This window comes from Taudactylus pleione, unplaced genomic scaffold, assembly GCF_031769625.1.
Source record: "Taudactylus pleione unplaced genomic scaffold, aTauple2 ptg000121l, whole genome shotgun sequence".
In the NCBI taxonomy this organism is placed as follows: Eukaryota; Metazoa; Chordata; class Amphibia; order Anura; family Myobatrachidae; genus Taudactylus; species Taudactylus pleione.
In genome coordinates, this window is record NW_028284523.1 from 396,878 (window position 1) to 420,232 (window position 23,355).

A 23,355-nucleotide genomic window follows, 5' to 3' on the forward strand; every position below is an offset into this window, starting at 1 on the left:
CCTAACCATACTTTTTGGTGCCTAAACTCAAGAATGATCAGAATTTTAGAAATATAGTCATTTAATGAATTCGAAAATAATAAGAAAGTCACTGTCATAAGTCTTAATTGGATCTTGCAATTATAACCCCATATACACATTATACATACATAAGTTCCAAGGAAGACTCAAAAAATGAGACAGAAGGCCAGCACCCGAAGCAGCTCTGTGCAATGTGCCGGCTCTTGCCATCCGGCTCTGAAACAGGGGAATCTGAACACACAGTACCTCCCTGGCTGGCAGGACAAACTGGGCCTTGTAGTTCCCCAACAGCTGGAGAGCCTCTGAATTATAACATCTGGACACATGATCAAAGTCGATACCGCTTATCAGCAATAATTGTCATTAGCAATTATTTAAAACAGCTGTTAATAAATGCACAGGGTCTTTACACTGCTTTCATACAAAAACAAATGGTTATGAAATAAAGATCGGGCTGAATAGTGAGTGGGGAAACTCAATATGTGACAGAGCATGGTTTAAATAAAGAAAGAAGGTATGTGCTGTGATTTACAAGCTGAAACTCCAATCAGCAAACACTTATCCCTGCAGACATGTTGGCCACTAGTACGAGAATGAGTGAAGGAAGAGCTCCACCTCTGGCCACTATCGAAATTACACATCAGTGAGGAGAGTGTCCTCCATTTCCTGAGTGAGGGAAGAGTAGGAATCTAGAATTCTAGATGATTCTTCAAAATGGCTGCCACTGTGCCACACTGAAGTGATGTTTATCTAGGCCATCTGCAGTCTTGTTTTCCATTATGGAGGGCATGGATGTACATGGGTCAGTTGTATTTGAAAATAAATGTGGCAGTTACTTAATGATAGCAAGTTATACAGATATGAAGTGAAAAATCTATGTGAATCCTGACATAGCCATGTAGTATTTCCCATCTATAGCATTGTATCAGCAATATAACACCATTATGCTGTCTTATCATTCAACACCCAATATTCGTTAACCTAGACTTCATACAGCACTACTGGCTTTTGTATACCTTCCTGCAACTTTTACTAAATCCATTTATTTTTCTCTGCAGAAAGATTTTACATAATTTTTATTCATAATAATATAATCAGGCAATGGTATTTAAATTACTTGAGCTCTAGAAAAATACAAAGCTATTTTCTGGACAAACAGTTGTGTAATCCCATGGCAAAAAAACACAAAAAAAACCTGTCTGTTGATGTAAATTCGAGACTGGAAAGCACAGAATCAGTTAGATAAATCAATGTGTTTAGTCAGAGTTGCAGCATGTCACATGCACCTCTATAAATTAAAGTCACCTGAAGGTAAACAGCGCTTTTTATATCACAAATATTAATTACAAAATTGCATCTCTAAAGACTTCCCATAGAATATTATACAACAAAACTGTAGTGTGTTAAGCTCATTAAGAGATTCCCCTCAATACATTTCACAAATACACACTAGGCGATGTGTGTGCCCGGCTGACGCACGATGGGATGAACGATATATCATGCGTTAATTTGACATCACACAATCTGGTGAACGACCGTACGATATGTTGTTCACCAGCCGCATCCACAAGCATGGGATCGTTTATCAAATTGGCAGATTGAGCAGCATGTAGGCTTGATCTGTCCAATGCGATGAACGTCCACGCAGGAGCGCGCATGGTTGGTCACAGTACATACACACTTACCGACATGGAAAATATGTCTGCCTGATCCGCCTGATCGGGCGACATATCGTCTAGTGCAGTGGTTCCCAGACTGTGCGCCGCGGCACCCTGGGGTGCCTCGGGACACTTTCAGGGGTGCCCCTCAGGTTGGTGGTCCAGCACCAAATCAAATTCTTTATGGTCAATGTAATGTAAATATGTGGACAAACAGAAGCACAACCCTGTCCCCCGCCACATAACTGAACCTAAGGATGACTAGTCAGCACAATTTACTATACTTTACTCCATTTTTTTTTAATTTCTCAATAACAAACTTTTGGCTTAGGGCTGCCGTGAAAACAATGCGGATACTCTAGGGTGCCGCGATTCAAAAAAGTTTGGGAGCCTCTGGTCTAGTGTGTAGCCAGCTTTAGACTTTCTGCTTTTACTGTATCTTGGGCCCTACAGTTTCGGTAACCTACCTTGGTGGGATAGTACAGCCCCTCCCTATTATCCTAGGAATGCACAATATTGATTATAAATGAATCATCTGCCCACATTTGCTATGAATGGGTCATATCGGAGGTTCCCAAACTCTGCCATTACAGTCCAGGTTTTAAAGATATCCATGCTTGAGTCCAGATGGTTAAATCAAACTGACTGAGGTACTAATTGTCACCTGTACTCAAGATGGATATCCTTAAAACATGGATTGTAATGGCGGAGTTTGGGAACCTCTGGGTTATACTATATGAAATAATGTGAATTACATTATTCTACAGCATGACTATACTTATATCATACTTGAAACAGTCTAAATATATATTTTATACTGTTCAGCCACAGGCGTAACTACTGTAGGTGCAGGGGGTGTGGCTGCGATGGGGCCCAGCCCTCCCCCTGCACCTACGGTGCCTGGCCAGCCGTGGTCACGTCCTTCAGCAATGTGCTGCGCAAGGCAGGCACATCTGCCCTCCCGGTCGGCTCCTTCTCTCCTCATTGACTGATACTGGGAGGAGGCGTGGCCGCCTCCTCCCAGCATCAGTCAGTGAGGAGAGAAGGAGCCGACCGGGAGAGGAGTGCCTGCCCTGGGCAGCACACGCTGAAGGAGAACACGACCACTAGAGGAGAGGTAAGTCGAGGAGAGGGGTGGAGGACTGCGGTGGGCGAGAGGGGAGGGGGGGGGGTGAGACTGTGAAAATTTTGCTATGGGGCCCCCCTAGGTCTAGTTTCAGGTCTCTCATAATCTAGAGCAGTGTTTTCCAACTCCAGTCCTCAGGGAACCCCAACACTGCATGTTTGTTTTTCAGGTCTCCTAAGTATCACAAGTGAAATAACTGGCTCCACCTGTGGACCTTTCAAAAATATGTTAGCCAGTAATGAATACGCCTGTGTACCCACTAGGGGATCTGGAAAATATACATTATTAGGTGGAAATCACTGTTCTAGAGTCTCAGTAATATATCATATGCCTAGAACGTTATCAAAATGCTGTATTTAGTACGACTTACAGCTAGAACCCAGGAGATGCCTACAGGAGGTAGTGGTTGATACTAAATGGTCAGTAACTAAGCAGGCCTATGTATTAATAATCATGGCACTGCCACAATTATTCATCTGTATTGCAGAACCCACTGGGACAGCGGCAGCAATATCTGCTGTCCCTGCGAATTAATTCCCCAGTAATTTGGAGGAATCTTTCCCATCCGAGGTAATCTGGCAATGCACGCAGTGTCAGTTCCCAGAACCAGCTGGAGGCTGCAGTTGAGGGATCAGAAGATCTATGCTGGGAGTAAAGTGACCATACATCTGCGACTGATGGCTGCAATTCACCGACCTCCCAACGCCTTGGAAGGGTCATAGGGATAATCCAACCAGTTGTATTTACCGGATTTGCCGATCTTGACCAAAAAAGGATCGGGAAAGGCGAGTCGGGATATTTAACATTCAAAATTTCCCAGAATCCCTGACAGATGGCAGACCACCGATGCGGTTTTGATCGTGGATCAGCCCGGCATGGGAAATTGATGTATTTCCTGCTTAAGCCTCCATAGGCTTAAAGCAGTTTCGCTTTTCGGAGTATGGTACATAGGGGTCAGATCGTAGTCCCCATTAATAATGAGTACTGTAATCTGCAGTGCTAATTAGCCTTCTGCAGGACATTTCTGTGAAATTTACTGCATTAGGCTATTAGTACATAGCAACAATTTATAAAATTATGCAGAAAATAAATTATGTAGGCATAGAATTACTAAATCTTTAGACTCATTCATATAAACAGATTTTTCCAGCTTTACTTACTGTTGCATTACAGTAAGGAGCACACCTGCATCATAAGCAGATTCGGCATGCATCAACATGCAATGCGCTTTGAGAAACTGATCATGTGGGAAAATAGTGCAGGTTCACATGACATGATATTATAGACACACACACACTTCAATTGCAGAAAATGTCGATATAACCTTAAATAATTGGATATGAATGGGTTAACAGACCTGCCTAGAATGTGCATGACAAATCGCTGCAATATACCTCAGCTATGAATAGGTTAACTGGAGTGCATTGAAAAATGCTCTGCGTAACCTATTTATGCACATTACTGCCACCTTGTGGCCTTCAAAACTGCTCTGTGTAATAATAGCCATCTCAGGAGGGAGATACAGCAGTGTTAAGATGGCTGCTCTGTCTGCATGTACGCTGTACACCTACTGGTCATGCAGTGTATAACAGATTACATCATAGTTTCCAGCTGCCAGCAATGCACAGACACTAAACACCGAGCACTGGGAATGCCTACGGGGGCAGTGTTGTGTGGCTCCATACTGTATTAGCACAGGCAGTAGCCATTTTGGCATTACAATTAAATCACAATTATGGAAACTCACCATATCCATCATGGCGCAAAACTCATCCAGTCTAATTAACATTTCCTCTATGGAGTTTTCCAAGTCCTGGGCCTGTAAGATAGAACATAAATCTAATTTTTATTTCAAGCTAGCACTGAATCAATAACAGATTTACTCTAATAATGTACAGCTATATTCTCATCCCATCAACAGTATACACATACATACACACACTTGGATCTGCATAACTAGCTAAACCCATTATGGGCAACGGGTAGTGTCAATCCTTTACTTGCAGCCAATTATCTCCTCCCTACTTTAAGTCCAAATGAAGTCAGATTCTCTGCTTCATGCACTGCAGAGCTTTACACATGGCTCAAGCACATAAGCAAATACTAGCTGGGCCCTGGGTGAAGTCCAGCAGGTCACCAAGTTAAAATGAGGACTGAACTTGTTATTATTAGGACAGAGCAGCCAAACACATTATGTGTCCTCCTTTGCACAATGTAGGTAGGTCACACAGCACATCTCAGAAGGAGGATACACAGACTATCACATTATGCTCCTTCTCCTGCAGGAACTATTACATATTTTATTTATGCTTACTTCACTAAATCACAGTAGGGGTCATTAGCTTAGTAGTGGATCACTGTTACTCCTAATAAAGGGTGAGTGGGTGGTTTGAGGAGAATTTTGTGAGGAGTCTAAGGTACAAGAGGAAAGAGGGTTTAGTGGAGGGGGAGGGGGAGGGGGGGTTGTGTACAGGAACGGTCAGAATACCGACAGCGACATCCCAACAGTCAGAATCCTGACACATGCAGGTAAGTACCCCAACCTTCCTCCTAACCCACCTTTACTGCAGCTGTATCTTAGGCTGGGTACACACTGGGGCAACGTTGGGCCGATTTGCCATCTTGGAAAGACGGTCGCCTATAATCGCTCAGTGTGGAACGGTGATTGCGAGCTCCAGCTGTCGCTAGCGACAGTCTCCAGGTTAGACGTGCTGGACATCAAACCTAGCGATATCACTAGCGACCAGTGCATTGTTAATGAATGATGTAACGGTGATCGTTCTGTCATTCATTAAAGTTGTCCAGTGTGGGTGCACAATCACTGTTCACAGGTATTCGTTCCGATGTCGGAACGAATGCCCGTCGCTCCAGTGTGTACCCAGCCTAAGCCTCCCCTTCCATCCTGCAGCCTAACCTAACCCAAATACTTTAAGTCAGGATGTCAGCGGTCGGGATATTCGAGTCGGGATTCTGACTGCTGTCGGGAATTCCGGTGCCAGTATTCTGACCACCAGGATGCTTACTACACCGCCAGTATGAAAGGAATTTACATTTAGATGATTAAAGTGCATATATAGGGGTGTGGATGGGCATTGCTGGACGTCTGCAGCATTTCAGTATAAGCGGTAGGTGATGAGTGCATTGGGCGAAACTAGATGTGTGCTTTGGAGCACTTATGGGATCTATTTAAAGGGAATGTAGGGTATCTTTCATTGATTAAATTTATTGTATTAACTTATTGCTTATTAAGCCCTTGAATTGTATCAGTTTGTTCACCAGTGGCCCAGACTAATGCTGGGTACACACTGGCAGATATACTGGCCGATCAATTGATCGGCCAATATATCTTGTGTGTGTCGGCCAGTGTGTACCAGCGATACTTAGTCGGTCACAGACATATCACGTCAGCTGTGCTGCACAGCCGATGCCCAATATATCTGCACATATATTGGGGCATTGTGCTGTGTGTAGAGTCGGGCAGACGTCCACCCGTACACTTGCAGCAGAGGCCACGGAGAGTGGGGCGCGTTATGCCAACTGGCCAGCAGGACCCACAGCCAGATGATGGTTGTTCAGTGTGTCTTAACAACCATCATCTGCAGATATATCTTTCTGGTGTGTACCCAGTATTAGTGAGATCACTGCAACACAATACACAACAAATTCACAATAAGCTTGTGGTCTGCATTCTCATAGCTGCATCTACGAAGTGTTGGTGTCAGATACATTTCTTCAATTAAGGCTTTGGGCCATATTCAATTTGGAGCGAAAAGTCCGTTATCGGCTATAATTTATTGCCGATGACGTCATTTTCACTTATCCCCATATTCAATTTCAAGACTTTTCGCAGGTGCGAAAAGTCTGTCAAAAAACAGGGATAAGTTTTCACCACTGAATAGGTGGCGAAAAAAAGTGCAGACTTGGAGTTTTGGGGTGCAGACTTTAAAAAAGTACCCTACACGCCTTGGAATGTCCCCATAAAGTTATCTGTATCAAAAATGTTTTTAAAAATAGCATAGGACACCCCCAAAAATAGTGTTTTCGTTTTGTGGGCGAAAAAAAAAAGAAAAGTTGGTGAACAAACTTAAAAACTAGCGAAATAGACTCAGGGGGGGTCCCCAAGTATGCAGCAGGTGTTTTCTAGAATGCGGTTGGTTGCGGCAGGTGGATTTTTGAAGAATTTTAAAACTTCACTTTAGAGACTTAAAAATATGCTTGCACCCATTTTCATGTACCCCAAATTTTATGGGGCTAGTTATTTTTTTTTTTCTTTTAAATGAAGCTAGATGCTATTCTTCACCACTTCTTCAAAGACGCATTAATGCACCTGTCGCGTCCGTTTAAAAACCCCAATTACCTTTAGCAGGCCAATTCGGGGGTACCCATAGTGATCCCTCATGATAGACCATCTTTTGGGGGGTGACAGGCGGGTTTCCCCAAAAGTGACAGGACTTTGATACTTACCTTTCCACCGGGTCCCATTTTCGCCAATTCCTAATTGAATACGGGGATACACGCCCGATACTTTATCCCCTGAAGAAATGGCAACTTTTCGCCTCTAATTGAATATGGCCCTTAATCCTAAATCTCATTAATTTGGGCTCTATTCAGTCTCTGTAGCCATACATGGCATAATGGTCAGGGTATTGACCCCCTCCCCTTTAGAATGTAAGCTCTCACGAGCAGGGCCCCCGTCCCTCATGTGCTTCTCCTCCCCCTACGTATAGTATCATTTACTCCTAACTCCCCACAACAGCACCTAACACTTGGTTGCTCATGTCCTGCTGCTTGTGTTATGCAGCTATGTCTATAAACCATGTCCTTGTCCTGCATTGTATTGCACTGCTAATAACTGTTTTTCTTGTGTGCTCATTTATGTACTGTGTAAGGCACTGCGGAACCTTTGTGGCGCCATATAAATAAAGGATAATAATAATAATAATTGTAAAAAAGAAAGAGTGGGAAGGAGCGGCATAGTGGCTAAATGCTGTAAAGAGGGAAGTACCATAGGGTGCTGCTTAAGAACCCCATTGCCACCTACAAGAGCCCTTCAGAAAGTCTGCATTGGAAAAAGAAGGCACCTTGAATGTGAATATAGTTATTATCCTCCCACTCTCATGGTGCTCCAGAGGTTTTAGATATTCGGCTTGAGCTAACTACTAAAGGATTAGACCAAATTTTCACATTTCATTTCTAGATAATGGATAAGGTAGTACTTATCTTGGTCGGATCTTTTCCACTGACATGCTTGGTAAACATAACATTGATCTGCTACTATATCCTTAGCACCCTTAGTTATTAATTTCCCGTTCATACTTTGTACCCTTGCTTGTTTGCAGACTTATTACTACAATCAGTGACATCACTGAGCTAGAAATAAACAGTGGGAAATAGACGTTACAGAACTCAATCAAAGTTGGACGTAAAAGCATTTTGTGGCTTTTCTCAGCCACAACTTGGTCTTTTTTTTAAAAGAAACTAGCACTACAAGTGGGCAGTAACAAGGTTCAGAGGGGGCATGCAGATGTGGCTAAATGACAGTAAGGGAGTGTTGTGGACAGATTAACGCAAATTACAGCCAAGATGGGCAACAAAAAGCTGCATAACTGCCTGTTTGGAGGGGCACAACTTGCCGACACTCAAACTCTGGTGCAAGTTACAAACTGATGATGCCCGCAGGCAGCGTCTGATTGGTCGAATAAGTATACAACACATCCATTTATGAAAATGTACTAAAAGTGCTGTGACTGAGATTTGCCACCTATTCAGAGTTGGTCACATCTCGTGCTTGCAGCCATTGGTAGCAAAATGCGACTTTTGCATCCAGGAGTTCATATCCAACTCTGTATAAGGTCCTATGTATGGATCTTACTAATTTTTAAATGATAACTCTTAAGCAAACAAATCGGGTATATCATGCAGTGTGTATGCCCGATTGCACGCTCCCGCAGGTCACATGCGCTATCGTGTGATTGGCCTTGCTGCATAGCCGATCACATGGGGCTGTATAGTTTAATGAAGGACGGTACAAGTGATCGTTCCGTTATTCATTCAATTTTCCAGGTGTGTACCGTCAATCTTGCATGGTCTGGGGAGAAGGGTTATCGCCCCCGACCATCGGCAAGATCACCGGTCGTTTTAGTGTGTATCTACCCTTAAAGTAGCAATCCCAATAATACGTTAGATGTGTTTTTTAAACAGAAATCTTTTTGGCAGACTATACAAAGCAGCTTAGTAACGGCCTTTTTACTTGGTTTACTCTTCAGTCTAATGTCTCAGAATTCTGCAGATATTCCCTCAGTGTTATGTGACTGCCATGCACAGGATGCAGTGAGCAAAGCAGCTATAGAACACCTCCCAGCGCTTTGCATGCACTATGACATCCTGTCTCGTCTTCTTCCTCCGTTACCATAACATTGTATGGTTTGTCGGTGTCTGACAGCCAAACTTTTCTCCCCCTCCAGAGTATGGTTGGACATTGAAGATTGATGCAGCGAAAATATCAATCTTTGTAGTTCAATCTATTACTGTATACACACCAGAGCGACCGGCCACTCGATATGTCTGGCCAGACATCACAACTGAGCGGGCATTTAAATTTACCGCCCAGTTGTGATGTTAGTATTGGCGGTTCCTGCAGCTAGTGTATGGGTCACCCGTACAGAGGCCCTGATTCAGAGCCTGACGCTCTGAATCAGGGCCGGGCTATTTTTATTTTAGAACGGCCTCCTGGCCGCTCGCATAGCTGTCCACCCACAGCTATGGCAAGCGGCCAGGAAGATGGTCGCGACAGGCAAGACCATCGGGCTTGCGACGAGACCCTTGTGGTAGGGTCTCGTTGCTGCAAGCCCTAGAGAGATTTCAGCTCTAACAGAGCCGAAATCTCTCCCACTGACATCACTCGTGATGTCAGTGGTGCCTCCCTAAAACGGAGGCGTTCACATGGGAACGCCTCCGTTTGGGCAGCCACCCCCCCCAGCCCGCCCACCAAAGGGGGCGTGCTGTCACTCAACATCGACAGCACGCCCCCTTTGGTACGAGACCCGGAGCGACGGAGTGCCCGTCGCTATCCAGGTCTCGCGCATGCGCACTCGCCCACCATCGACCCGGTTGCAAGCGCACAGCGCTCGCGACCGGGTCAAAATCAGGCCCACAGGCAGATGTACCGATATATCTGCAGTATATATTGGCATCTGCCGTACTGAAGGGCCGACGTGATATGTCCGTGTACAACGTTGTTCTTAGACATATCAACAGTATACATGGCCAAATGCATCAATATATATACATCGTTCGTTGACTGTACTAACGATATATCGCATAGTGTATACCCAGCTTAAGTGTGATTTTGTATCAATGCAGGAACTCTGATATATTGGAAACATCGACAATTGTATTATTTCCCATGGGTGTCCTCTCTTATCAGATTGTAGGATATCAGGTAGTCCCCAGAAAGATTGTAACGGTGCCTTCCATCCCCCCACTCATTGCTCTCTCTTCCCATCATTATTTTTATTATGGGAGGCCACCTGTGATCATATATAAGGTTTATAGAAATACTATCACATAAACTGCTCATTCGCGATTAGCACAAAGCATGCTCTCTCTTCCTGCTGTTCGCAGAGTACAAACAAACAGCAGGAACACACAATTCATGTTTGTGCACACAGAGGCAGCTCCTGATTGGTGAAACTTTCATTCTGATAGTTCATCCAGCTCAGTGGGTAGAGCTGGGAAAGTGTGATATAATGTCCTGACATCATATGCTTCATTCTGTGAAGGAAAAAAAATGGTTAACCTGCACAGTTCATCGATCTTCTAAAATATAAATGCTTCCCAATAGATGTCCAGCTGTCATTGATGTGCTGGGGAAGATCCTGCATTGATGCAAAATATCAATGCATGACTTAATTGTCCAGCCCTACTCCAAAGTGATTTCGAAAAGTAGATGCTGATTTGCAGAACAGCTAAGAAACATGACAATTGGACACAAAATATGCTATTTTATGAAGAAAAATCACCTATGTGGTATTGCCCCTTTATGTTATCACTGCAATCAAATTGGGTGGTTCTATGCTGCAAATTCCTGACAATAGTTAACCTGTTATCTATAAGCAACTGCATATTGAACTGCAGATATCTGAAGAGACAAAATAACAAGAGATATGGTAAGAACTTACCTTTGTTATCTCTGTTTCTACGAAGTCCATAGGGTCCACAGGGTGACCTTGGGGTATAGCTGGATCCTGGATCCTCGGGCACCACGGAGTTAAAGCTTTTAGCTGCTCCCAGGATGCACTTGGGTCCAACCTCGCCTATACCCCGCCCCCGAGCCACAGGCACCTCAGTTGGTAAGCAGCCCAGGCCGGAGGAGGAGACGAAACAGAGAGAAGGAAGACTGGAACACACAAGAACCATACTCACAGAAAAGGGAGACGGAAAACCGGTGACCAGTCACAGAGCCCATATGAAGCCAGGTGCGTCAGGGCGGGTGCCCTGTGGACCCTATGGACTTCATAGAAACAGAGAAAACAAAGGTAAGTTCTTACCATATCTCTTGTTTTCTACTTCAGGGTCCATAGGGGTCCACAGGGTGACCTTGGAGATGTCCCAAAGCAGTCCAACTAAGGGCGGGGACGCTCCTGTGCTGATAGGAGAACCCGGCGCCCAAAGGATGCATCCTGAGAGGCAAAGGTGTCAAACGCATAGAACCTCAAAAAAGTCTGAATGGAAGACCAGGTGGCCGCCTTACATAGCTGAACAGCAGAGGCGCCACGGCTAGCAGCCCAAGAAGGGCCCACAGACCGAGTGGAATGAGCCTTAACAGAGGCTGGAACAGGTAAACCCTCCTGCATATAAGCCTCAATAATAACAGAACGAAGCCAACGGGCTAGAGTCTGTTTGTTGGCAGGCCAAACCCTTTTGTGAAAACCAAAGAGGATAAACAAAGAATCCGACTTCCTCACAGAACTAGTCCGGTCCACATAAACCTGGAGAGCACGGACAACGTCTAAGGAAGTCTCCCCAGCCGAAAGATCAGGCGACTGAAAGGCTGGTACAACAATTTCCTGATTAATGTGGAACCTGGAAACCACCTTAGGCAGGAAATCAGGACGAGTGCGAAGCACCGCTCTGTCCTGATGAAAAATCAGAAAAGGGGGACGACAAGAAAGCGCCCCCAAATCTGAAACCCTCCTGGCAGAAGCAATTGCCAAGAGGAAAATAGTTATAAAAGTTAGCCACTTGAGCTCCACTGACTCCAAGGGCTCAAAAGGCGGACTATGTAAGGCCCGAAGAACCACCGCCAAATCCCACGGGGCCACAGGTGGCACAAAGGGAGGCTGGATTCTTAAAACTCCCTGGAAAAAAGGTGTGTACGTCCGGCATAGCAGCGATCCTGCGCTGGAACCACACCGACAGAGCAGACACGTGCACCTTCAGTGAGGAAAGACGTAATCCTAAATCCAAACCCGACTGAAGGAAAGCCAGAATACGTGAAACCCGGAACACCTGGGGATCATATTTTCTGGCCTCGCACCACTGAAAGTAAGTGTGCCACACTCTGTGATAGATCCTCGCGGAAGCAGGCTTGCGCGCCCTCAGTATGGTGGTAATAACGGAGCTAGAAAAGCCCCGAGACATCAGGACGGCTGTCTCAAGAGCCACGCCGTCAAAGATAGTCGACCCGGATCCGGGTGAAGACAGGGCCCCTGAGACAACAGGTCCCACCGTTGAGGTAGGAGGTACGGAGCGTCGATAGACAAGCTCCGCAGATCGGAGTACCACGGCCTTCTGGGCCACGCTGGAGCCACCAGGATCAGTGTGCCTCCGTCCTGTTTGAACTTGCGCAGGACCCGAGGCAGCAGAGATATCGGAGGGAACAAGTAAGCCAGTTGAAACAGCCATCTCACCGACAGCGCGTCTATCAGACTTGCGCCTGCGTCCCTTGTCGTTGACCCGTACACGGGCAGCTTGTGATTGTGACGGGACGCCATCAGGTCCAGCTCTGGCAGCCCCCACTTGTCCACGAGTAGTTGGAATACCTCTGGATGAAGCGACCATTCCCCGGGATGCACGTCGTAACGGCTGAGGAAGTCTGCCTCCCAATTGAGGACTCCTGGGATGAAAACTGCCGAGAGAGCTGGAAGATAGCGCTCCGCCCAAGCCAGGACGCGGGACACTTCCGACATCGCAGCTCGACTGCGAGTCCCTCCCTGGTGATTGATGTACGTCACCGTGGTGGCGTTGTCTGACTGCACCTGAACGGCCCTTCCGTGAAGAGCGGTGCCGGACGACTGCAGGACTCTGTATACTGCCCTCAGTTCCAGGATGTTGATGGGTAGAATCGCTTCCTCCGCCGACCAACGACCCTGAAGTGACAAGGAGCCTGTCACCGCCCCCCAACCCCGGAGACTGGCATCTGTCGTGCAGAACCCATTCAGGGATCCAAAAGGGGCGCCCCTCTAGGAGATGAGCTGTCTGCAGCCACCAGGCTAGGGACAGACGCACCTCCGAGGACAACACCAGCATCTGAGAGCGGATCCTGTGTGGCAATCCGTTCCATTCCGAAAGAATCAGCCCCTGCAGGGGCCTGGAATGGAACTGGACAAACTCCACCATGTCGAATGCCGACACCATGGACCCCAAAACTCTCATCGCTGAGTGCACCGACACTCTGCCACTGCTCAGACAGCCGTGAATCCGCAGCTGTAAGGAGGAGACCTTCTCTGGAGTCAGAAAAATCCGTTGCTGACGAGAGCAGGGCCCCCAAATGAACCATCCGCTGTGATGGGATGAGGGAGGACTTCTTCCAGTTGATCAACCAGCCGTGCGCCTGTAGACAAGCGACCGTCGCCATCAAGAGGAGGTCGTATAGATACCGTAGCAACCGTATCCCCTGGCTCCGAAGGTGAGCCGCCATGACCGCCATCACCTTGGTAAATACCCTTGGTGCCGTGGAGAGACCAAAGGGTAGAGCCCTGAATTGGTAGTGGTTGTGGAGAATAGCAAACCGCAGAAACCGTTGGTGCAATGTTGCTATAGGCACATGGAGGTAGGCGTCCTGGATATCCAGGGAGACCATATAATCCCCCGGTTCCATCGCCAGAATGATGGAACGCAAAGTTTCCATCCTGAATTTTGGAACCCTGAGAAACCTGTTCAGGGACTTCAAATTGAGGATGGGGCGATGAGAGCCATTGGGTTTCTGCACCAGAAACAGCGTAGAGTAATACCCCATCCCACGTTGAGACTGTGATACGGGTATAATGACCCCCGCCGTCAGCAAGGCCTCTATGGCTTCCTGAACCTGCAAGGCCTTGGTTTTGTCCTGAGAAGGACTTGTGCAAAAAAACTGGCAAGGCGGCCTTTGCCGAAAAGACATGGCGTACCCCTCGGAAGACCACTTCTCGCACCCAGGCATCCGTGGTGGTATTGTGCCAGCACTGGGCGAATTGAAGAAGTCGGCCTCCCACTCTGGGGTCCCCCAGAGGGAGGCCCGTCCCATCACGCAGAAGGCTTATCTTCTTGCTTGGAAGAAGGGCGCCTAGCACTCCAAGCTTGCTTCTTTGGCTTTGAGGCGGTCTTGGGTGCGGACTGCCTCGGGAAGGACTGACCCTTTGCCTTGCCCTGAACCCGAAAGGAACGAAAGGCCGAGCTCCGGACCTTAGCAGGTGTAGTAGCTGAAGGGAGGAAGGCTGACTTGGATTTTGCCAGGGTATCTACTATTTTGTCCAGGTCCGGACCAAATAGTAATTCTCCATTAAAAGGTAAGGCCTCCAAGCCTTTCTTTGAATCCGTGTCTGCTCTCCAAGACCGCAACCACAAGGATCTATGAGCAGACACTGCTGCCGCCGAAACCCTAGAGGTCAACAGGCTAGCATCCAAAGATGCTTCTCCAATGTAGGAGGCGGCATCTCTCATCTGTCCTAACAACGCCCTCTGGACGTCCGGAGCTTCATCTGTAAACGTGTCCTCCAAGGCGTTGGCCCACCCCTCAATGGCCTTGGCCACCCAGGAGATGGCCATGGACGGCCGGGCTACAGCCCCTGAGGGAATAAATAGACTTTAGACAAGTCTCCACCTTCCTGTCCATAGGATCCTTCAGCGAGGATATAGACGGCAATGGCAAAGTAGCACTCCTGATGAGGCGTGTTACATGTGAATCGACTGCAGGCGGAGTTTCCCATTTCTTACAATGTGCTTCCGGGAATGGATAATTGGACGCCAAGTGTTTCTGTGGCAGGAATCGCTTACTGGGCGTCTGCCAGGCCACCGCCATGTGATCAGTCAACTGATCAGACAAGGGGAACGCTGCAGAAGTAACCTTAGCTTTTTTAAAACTAGGATACCTCGACTTAGGAGCGGGTGCCTCATCCTCAATCAGAAGAATGGCCCGCACCGCCCTAACCAGAGCCCGCACATTGATGGAAGACTTAGTGTCTACCTCCTGGACTGAGGCATCTGAGCCTGAGTCATCCTGCACCTCACCATCATCCGAGGACCCCTCAGAATCCGAAAGATGCGCAGCCTGCGCCATGACTGAGCGTTTAGACGCCCTGGAGGGCACGTCACTGCGCCATATCGACAGAAAAGCCGAAGATGCTGCCGGCAAATCTTGGACAGTGTGGGAAAGCGCATCCACCCAGGGTGGAGGAGCTGCCACAGGAGCCTGAAACGGCACCACAGCCTGCTGCGCCACAGGGGTGGACTGAATATACATTGGCAACCCCGCATAGGGACCAACAGGCTGAGACCCCGGGGGAGTCTGCAATAATTGTGGGACACCCGGGGAATGGGGGATGGCAGGCTGGGGCAACGCCCTAGTAGGGGCGGCAGTCGGGACCGACAGACGGTCCGCGATGGACACCAGCACCTGGGAAAACATCGCCCAAGGTGGCTCCTGCGACATGGGAGGTTTAGACATACCAGGGAGCGCCTGGCACCGTCCGCACAGGCCGTCCTGTGACAAATCCTCCCTATCCACTCCTGCAGAACAGAGCCTGCAGGAGAACAATACCGGAGCCCCGGAGTGCTCAATCTCCTCCTCAGACATGACGTTGGAAGAAAACTTGCGCACTCACCCGTGTGCTGGACAACAGCCCACAATATGGCACCGTGTAGCACACAACTGTATGTGACGGACCTCACAAATACGTGATCTATATAAGTGAGGTCAGTAGAAACGCCCTTCCCCCGCACACCTGCAGGGCTTGTAGGAGAAGGAAAGGGATAGGTATAGGCTGACAGTAAGTAGAAAAAAAGACACAGACAGGCAGCACTAGCAAAAGTCACATACCATGCAGGAAGATATACTCACTGCACCTTTCCACTACAATCAACCTCCCAGATTCAGTGTCTGGGAGGGCTATAGTGCTGTGTACACTGTCCTTGTCGGGGGAGAGGTACACAGGGGGACCGGTCCGCGTGCTCCCTGAAGATCTGCGCTGCCACTTGAAGAAAATGGCCGCTGGAGACCTCAGAGGAGGAGTGGCCGAGTAACTGCAGCTCAGCGACGCCAGACTCCGTGCTGAAAGGCGCGCTGAGCTGAGGGGAGGAGCCGCTAGACAGGGAAGGCTTCCTCCCCTGGCTAGCATATTTAACCCCCGGGTTGCCGGCATCCCGCTTGCCGCGATATTAACCATGGTGGTCTAGTGGTCTGGCGGGGTATGCCTAGAACCGGGGGCATGGGACTGCATTTTTAAAAGGAACCCGCGCACCGCCGCTAATCAGCGGTGCGCTGCTTACCTTGATCTCCCCGGCGTCTCCGGCAGCAGTCCCGGGGGAAGCCAGAGTCCGGCTAGTACAGACTCTGGCTTCCCCCGCCGCGATCCCCAGTTCAGTGCTGGCGTCGCGGCGCCAGCAGGGAGAAGGAGCGGCAGCGTGGGCGTCTGTACAGACAGCCCATCGCTGCTGCTCTAGAGAAAAACTCATAGTAAAAAAAGGAAATTAAACTAAGTTAAATAAAAAGCTTTAGGGGGCTGCTCCTGCAGCCCCCCCCCCCCCGCAGGGTGACCCGACTCCGGCCGGGCACCATCTTAAACTGAGGTGCCTGTGGCTCGGGGGCGGGGTATAGGGGAGGTTGGACCCAAGTGCATCCTGGGAGCAGCTAAAAGCTTTAACTCCGTGGTGCCCGAGGATCCAGCTATACCCCAAGGTCACCCTGTGGACCTCTATGGACCCTGAAGTAGAAATATAGTTGTAACAAGCAGCAAATGTAGCATGATTATTTATATACACCGATCAGCTATAAAACCTACTGTGGTATCTGGCACCAAGACATTAGCAGAAAATTCTTTAATTCCTTTAAATTGCGAGGTGGGGCCTCCATGGCTTTGTTTTTGCAGCACATCCCACAGATCTTCGATAGGATTGAGAACTGTGGAATTTGGAGGCAGTCAACACCTTGAACTCTTTGGGTGGGATGCCTGACGCCCCTCTGGCGTCCTTCTGCGCATGCACAGTAGGACGCACGCACCGTGAGGGGCGCTGGGAGGGATCTGATTGGATCCCTCTCACAGCACTCTCCCGATAGAAGCCCATAGGCTGCTATGGGTAACGCCATCAGGAAGATGGAGTTACCCACCACAACCAAGCCCCGAAGTGCATTGCATTCTGGAGCTTGGTGCATATGAGAAATGCGGTCAAATCTGCATTTTGAGGGTTTGACAAGAATTCTCAGGTTGCTGCATCCTGCCCTTTGTCTTGTTCCTCAAACCATTCCTGAACAAGGTTTGCAGTGTGGCAGAGCGCATTATCCTGCTGAAAGAGGCCCCTGCCATCAGGGAATACCGTTGTCATGAAGGGGTGTACTTGGTCTGTAATAATGTTTAGGTAGGTGTCAAAGTAACATCCACATGAATGCCAGGACCCACGGTTTCCCAGCAGAACACTGCCCAGAGCATTACACTGCCCAGCCGGCTTGCCTTCTTCCCATAGTACATCCTTGTGCTATCTCTTCCCCAGGTAAACACACACACAGCTGTCCACACGATGTAAAGGAAAATGGGATTCATCAGAACAGGCCACCTTCTTCCATTGTTCCATGGTTCAGTTCTGAGGCTCATGTGTCCATTGTAGGCGCTTTCGATGGTGGACAGCAGTCAGCATCAGCACTCTGACCAGTTTGCGGCTATGCAGTCACTTATGCAGCAAGCTGTGATGCACTGTGGGCCTGATTCAGAGCCGAACGCTCTGACCAGAGCACTCGCTCTGAATCAGGGCCCTCCTCCAAGAAAATGGAGCGTCCTCCTGGACGCTCGCATAGCTGTGGGTGACCACCCACAGCTTATGCGAGCGTCCATGATGATGGTCGCGATGGTCAAGACCATCGCGACCATCGGGCTTGCGACGGAGACCCTGTGGTAGGGTCTCGCTGCCACAAGCCCTGGAGTGATTTTGGCTCTATCAGAGCCAAAATCACTCCCACTGACATCACTAGTGATGTCAGTGGGGCCGGCTTCAGACGTCTGGCAGCCACGCCCCCGGCATGCCCACCAAAGGGGGCGTGCTGTTAATCAACATCGACAGCACGCCCCCTTTGGTGCGAGACCCGGAGCGACGGAGAGCCTGTCGCTATCCGGGTCTCGCGCATGCGCACGACGGAGCTCCCTCCGTCATGCGCAGTGGGGCAACATCGACCCGCTTGCGAGCGTCCTGCGCTCGTGAGTGGGTCTGAATGACCCCCTGTGTTCTGACATCTTTCTATCATAGCCAGCATTAACTTTTTCAGCAATTTGTGCTACAGTAGCTCTTCTGTGGGATAGGACCAGACGGGCTAGCCTTCACTCCCCACACACATCAATGAGCCCTGCCGCCAGTGCACTGGTTGTCCTTCTTTGGACCACTTTTGGTAGCTAATAACCACAGCATACCAAGAACAACACACAAGACCTGTCATTTTGCAGATTCTCTGACCCAGTCGTCTAATCATCACAATTTGGCCCTTGTCCAAGTCACTCAGATCCTTAAGATGGCCACACACTAGACCAACTTACATCCAACCAGCCAACTACTTGATTGTATACCTTACCAGATTTTCATTCCAACCAATCAACTAGTTGGCTGGTTGGACAGATAATCTTTAGAGGTGTGGCCAGCTTTACACTTGGCCATTTTTCCTGCTTCCAACACATCAACTACACAAGAGCTGACTGTGCACTTGCTGCCTCAAGCTGGCCACACACTAGACCAACTTTCATCCAACCAGCCAACTAGTTGATTGGTTGGAATGAAAATCTGGTATGGAATGGGAGTAACTGATGATCAGCAATTTGCTCCTAAATGCCAGAAAACAGATGACAATGGTCGTCAGACAAGTTTGTTAAATGTTTGATCCAAACAATTTGTTCAAACAACAGTTTTTGTCCAGTTTCCGGCATTTGGGAGCAAATTGCTGATTGTCATTTACTCCCATACGTTACCAGATTTTCATTCCAACCAATCAACTAGTTGGCTGGTTGGACAGATAATCTTTATATATCCCACCCCCAGACAGGTGCCATTGTAACAAGATAATCAATGTTATTCACTTCACCTGTCAGTGGTTTTAATGTTATGGCTGATCGGTGTAAATTCTCCTATACACACGAATAACGGTATTATCCCATATGCTGGCAGAAACATGCTCTTTAAGGGCTCGATTCAATTGACAGCGATTTAAATAGCTCCAGGAGGGAGCTCTCGGAGCTATCCATTCTGCGCACAGTTAGGTCAGGGAATGCCTAGTCTAAACTTCCCGGCGCGATGCCGTTTTCCCGGCGCTAAGGGCAGAAAACAGAATCGCGCCTGGATTAAATAGCTCAGGGAGCTCCCACCCAGAGCTATTTAATTTGCGGCAATTGAATCGAGCCCTAAGAACGTTCTGTGGGAAGTCTGCCAGCTTTCAGCTCACTGGCTGACTGATCACATGGGATTGGGGTCACAATACTTTCAAGTCGCTGCACAGCCCCTGCCAGCCACTTTAATAGTGTCTAAGGTATTATAGCTGAAAATACAAAACAATGAAGCATTTTGGATCTAGTGAGACAAATCAAAGACTGAGCCGAAACTTTTAAGGAGTCATTGAAGGGATGCATGCACTGAAATCTCCAGGCTATTCCAGAGAGTAAGAATTCAGAAAAAAACAAAAAACATAAAAAGGTGCCTACACACTAGACAATATTTTGCACAATTCGCCCAATTTTGACGAATCAGAACGACAAATCGTGCAAAATATGTGCAAATCGTGAGTGTCCACTGACGATAACGATGCGCGTACCCGCGGGTTGTCAGTGGTATCTTCAGATGGTACCTACAGCAGGTAAGATCTGCCAATCTCGTACACAACGCACTGGAAATCGTTACGGATGCATGATAGATCATTGGTCAGATTGGACACTTTTTAGCACCTTATCGTGTCCTGGAGTGCCAGGGAGAGTCCAAGGGAAATCGTTCACGATTTCGCATCGCGAGCACATCGTCTAGTGTGTAGGCACCTATAAGCTATGGTTATAGATTTCATGGTACTTATCCAGCATTACCTTACACCATTTTGTAATACTTTGTGATACCATAGGCAGTTGTTGTGATCGCATATAAATGTATATTATTCGTTACATAACAGCATTTCTTTGGGTATTACCCATTGTTAACATTTTACATCCCAATATGTACTGATTTGGGGAGATGCCAAAAGTGAAATCTGCAATTATGCAAGTCTTACCTTCCTCAGATCAGTGGACATTTTATTTAAAGCCAACACAGAAGTGTAATTAAATGAATGAATGTTCCATAGCTTGATTTCCATATACTGCAAACTTGTGGGGTACATTTTCTCTCTATGGGGTACATGTACTAAGCCCATACACGGTGCAATAAAGCAGCCGCTCCGACGGATTTGTACGATTTGGCTGCTATATTGTACCGTGTATGGGCATGATATCAGACAGAGCGATCACCTGTGGGGTCGTACATCACAGCCCCAGATCTTACTGCAGGTTCAGTCGTTAGGGGGATGCGATGTGCGATCCCATGCAGCGCTGTGCGGGTGGGTGGAACCGGCATATCAGGCGGTCGGCCACCCGATTGCTCCATGTGTGGGAACCGCCCGATATGTCGGATTCCCCATCGCATAGTGTATGGGCGGCTTTAAGCTGGGTACACACTAAACGATATGAAGTACGATCCCACGGATCGGAGTGACATATCGGGTACATCATGTAGTGTGTAGTCATGATATGCGCAACTCCCGCGGGTCGCTAGCAACATCGCCCGTCGGCCCTGATTTAGGGTTGACAGGGAATGTTGCTAATGATACCATGCTGCAGAATGCAGTATGACACGTAAATTCCCTCCCACCTCCCCATTGGACACGGCATTGGCAAGTGTGTATGCAGTTACCGGGTCCTGTCGCCGGCGATATTGTCCTGGGTACACATCGCTAAATGTGTACCCAGCATTAGAGTGAGACAAAGTGGAGAGAGATAAAGTACCAACCAATCAGCTCTTAACTGCCATTTTTCAAACAGCCTGTAACAGGACAGTTAAAAGCTGATTGGTTGGTACTTTGGGATATATATATATATATATGTCTATATATATATATATATATATATATATATATATAGAGCAGTGAAAAGCCCTGTTTACCTGAAAACAGGGCTTTTTTTACTGCTTTTGTCAAATCATACAGTGGGTTACTGTGGAGAAGCTTTTTCCCTCTCTGGTGGCACCCCTGTTTAGTGTATGTATTGCATCAGTATACTTAATCATAGAAGAACGGAAAGCTCAGCTTTCCATTTCACTGCTGCATACAGATTTGCCATCTATAGATGGCGTAATCTGTACAGCAAAACGAAAAGAGCAGGGAAGTTGAATACTTCCCTGGTCTCTGCCCAGCACAGGCTCCTCCAGGCTTGAGGACCAACATCCTTTGCAGCAGGTCTGAAGTGACCTGCTGTTCACAGACGCGGACGCATGTGCAGTGGGAAGACATATCGGACTCCCGATAGGTCTGTCTTTACCCTGCTTCCAGGGATCGCAGAGGGGCAGTTTACCAGAGGACGTCGCCGGACAGGTAAGTGTATTTGAATGGCTACATAACATTACTATATATCGCATCAATGTAATTTTCTTTTTTACATGAACAGACCCAGTTATCTCTTTCCGAGGCTTAGTACATCTCCCCCCATGTACGTTTTTGAAGAGCAGATAATGCACATTATATTTGGCCACACAGGGAAAGAGGAAGACACTGTATTGTTACTCACATTGCTGTATCTTGAATTATTTCTGCTGCAGTAAACAATGATCAAGTAAGTGTTTGAGGAAATGTGACAGACAACTATATCAACCAAGAAGTTCTGCAGCAGCCGCAGGTTGTAACCTACTAAAATAATACAGGCAAATGCATATGAATGACAGATTCTCACACTGAATACAAACCTCTTTACTTGTATCAGCAGTGAATAGTTGGGCATACTGTTGGCTGTCAGTCCTAGCGCTTCTTTTCTGATGGTGGTCTCCCCCGGGTACCTCTCCTAACACTGGCTGGTGGTTCTGCCTCCTATACACAACATGGCCATGCAAACCTGCAGCCTCCCCCTGCTGCATATTACTAACATTTACCCCCCCTTTATGCAAAGCTCCCTCTGGTGACTGCAGCGGTTTCTGTGCCTTTGCCCATTCATTCATATTTTCACCACATACATGCTGGCCCTGTACCCCTGACAGCCTCTCTAATGCCCCCAAATCCTGCTGCCCCTGTACCATAGTCCCCACAAGCACTGCATCTCTCTGCTGCATCCCTGCCTCCCCAAGCAGCTCAACGTCATGCTCCTCTGACGCCCCAAGTGCTCCAGCCTGCAATCCTGCCTCTCTAGGCACCCCATCTTCCAGCAGTCTCTGTTCTGCCATGTCTTCCTGTACATCTGGGTGACTCTGTCCCTGCACCCCTATTTCCTGCTGCTCCCCACCTCCAGTCAACACATTCTGCTTGCACACTTCCTGCTGCTGCCTCCCCGCCACCTCCTCGTTCCGTGTCCGCCTCTGGGTTCCATCCCTCAGCTCCCCGTGCAGTTTAGAGCAGGCGTTGTGTCCGCTGCCCGGGCCCCGAGTCCTGTTACTCATCCCCAGACTACAGCTGAGCAATACGGTTCCTCATTTGAAATCCTCCACACAACTGTGCTCTGCCGCCACCGTGTGGACTCTCCGGAGAATTGCATTGGCCCGAGACATCCATCCGTAATACTCGGTTTGCAGCCAGTATGGAGCACGGTACACAGACGAGTGATAGCGATAGGGTGACATTATCACTAATTGCTAATACAGTTTACTGGGGCAAACCTTCTGAGCATGCACATGCTACAATAGTAACACAGGGCCTGATTCAGCAAGGAACACAGGGCCTGATTCAGAGCCGTTCGCTATTTGTGGTCGTTCGTTCAAAAACAAGGGGTGGCTATTCAAATGATCCGTTCGCAAATTGCAGTCTGTTCCCACCTCTAAGTCTGAACAAGCGAGCAAAACATACGCTCGTTTATTTGATAAAAACGCCCCCTGGCCGCACGCACC

At 48.0% G+C, this 23,355-nt stretch overlaps 1 protein-coding gene across 3 annotated transcripts in view; it reads right to left on the bottom strand.

The window, feature by feature from the left end:
* BCAS4 (breast carcinoma amplified sequence 4) overlaps positions 1-22,990 on the bottom strand; it is a 116,219-nt gene extending 93,229 nt beyond the window's left edge. Inside the window, exons 1-2 of one of the 3 annotated variants that reach the window (XR_015878385.1) lie at positions 22,228-22,989; positions 4,553-4,624 (exon numbers count right to left, since the gene is read on the bottom strand). Coding sequence is in view for 2 of the 3 variants with exons in the window: in XM_088472205.1 (XP_088328331.1) it covers positions 4,553-4,624; positions 22,228-22,911 (756 nt within the window). In the remaining variant the exon portion in view is untranslated. Of the gene's footprint in view, positions 1-4,552; positions 4,625-22,227 lie in introns of all 3 variants that reach the window. The other 2 variants (XM_088472205.1, XM_088472207.1) reach the window with 2 other exon arrangements.
* Positions 22,991-23,355: the final 365 nt, after the last annotated feature.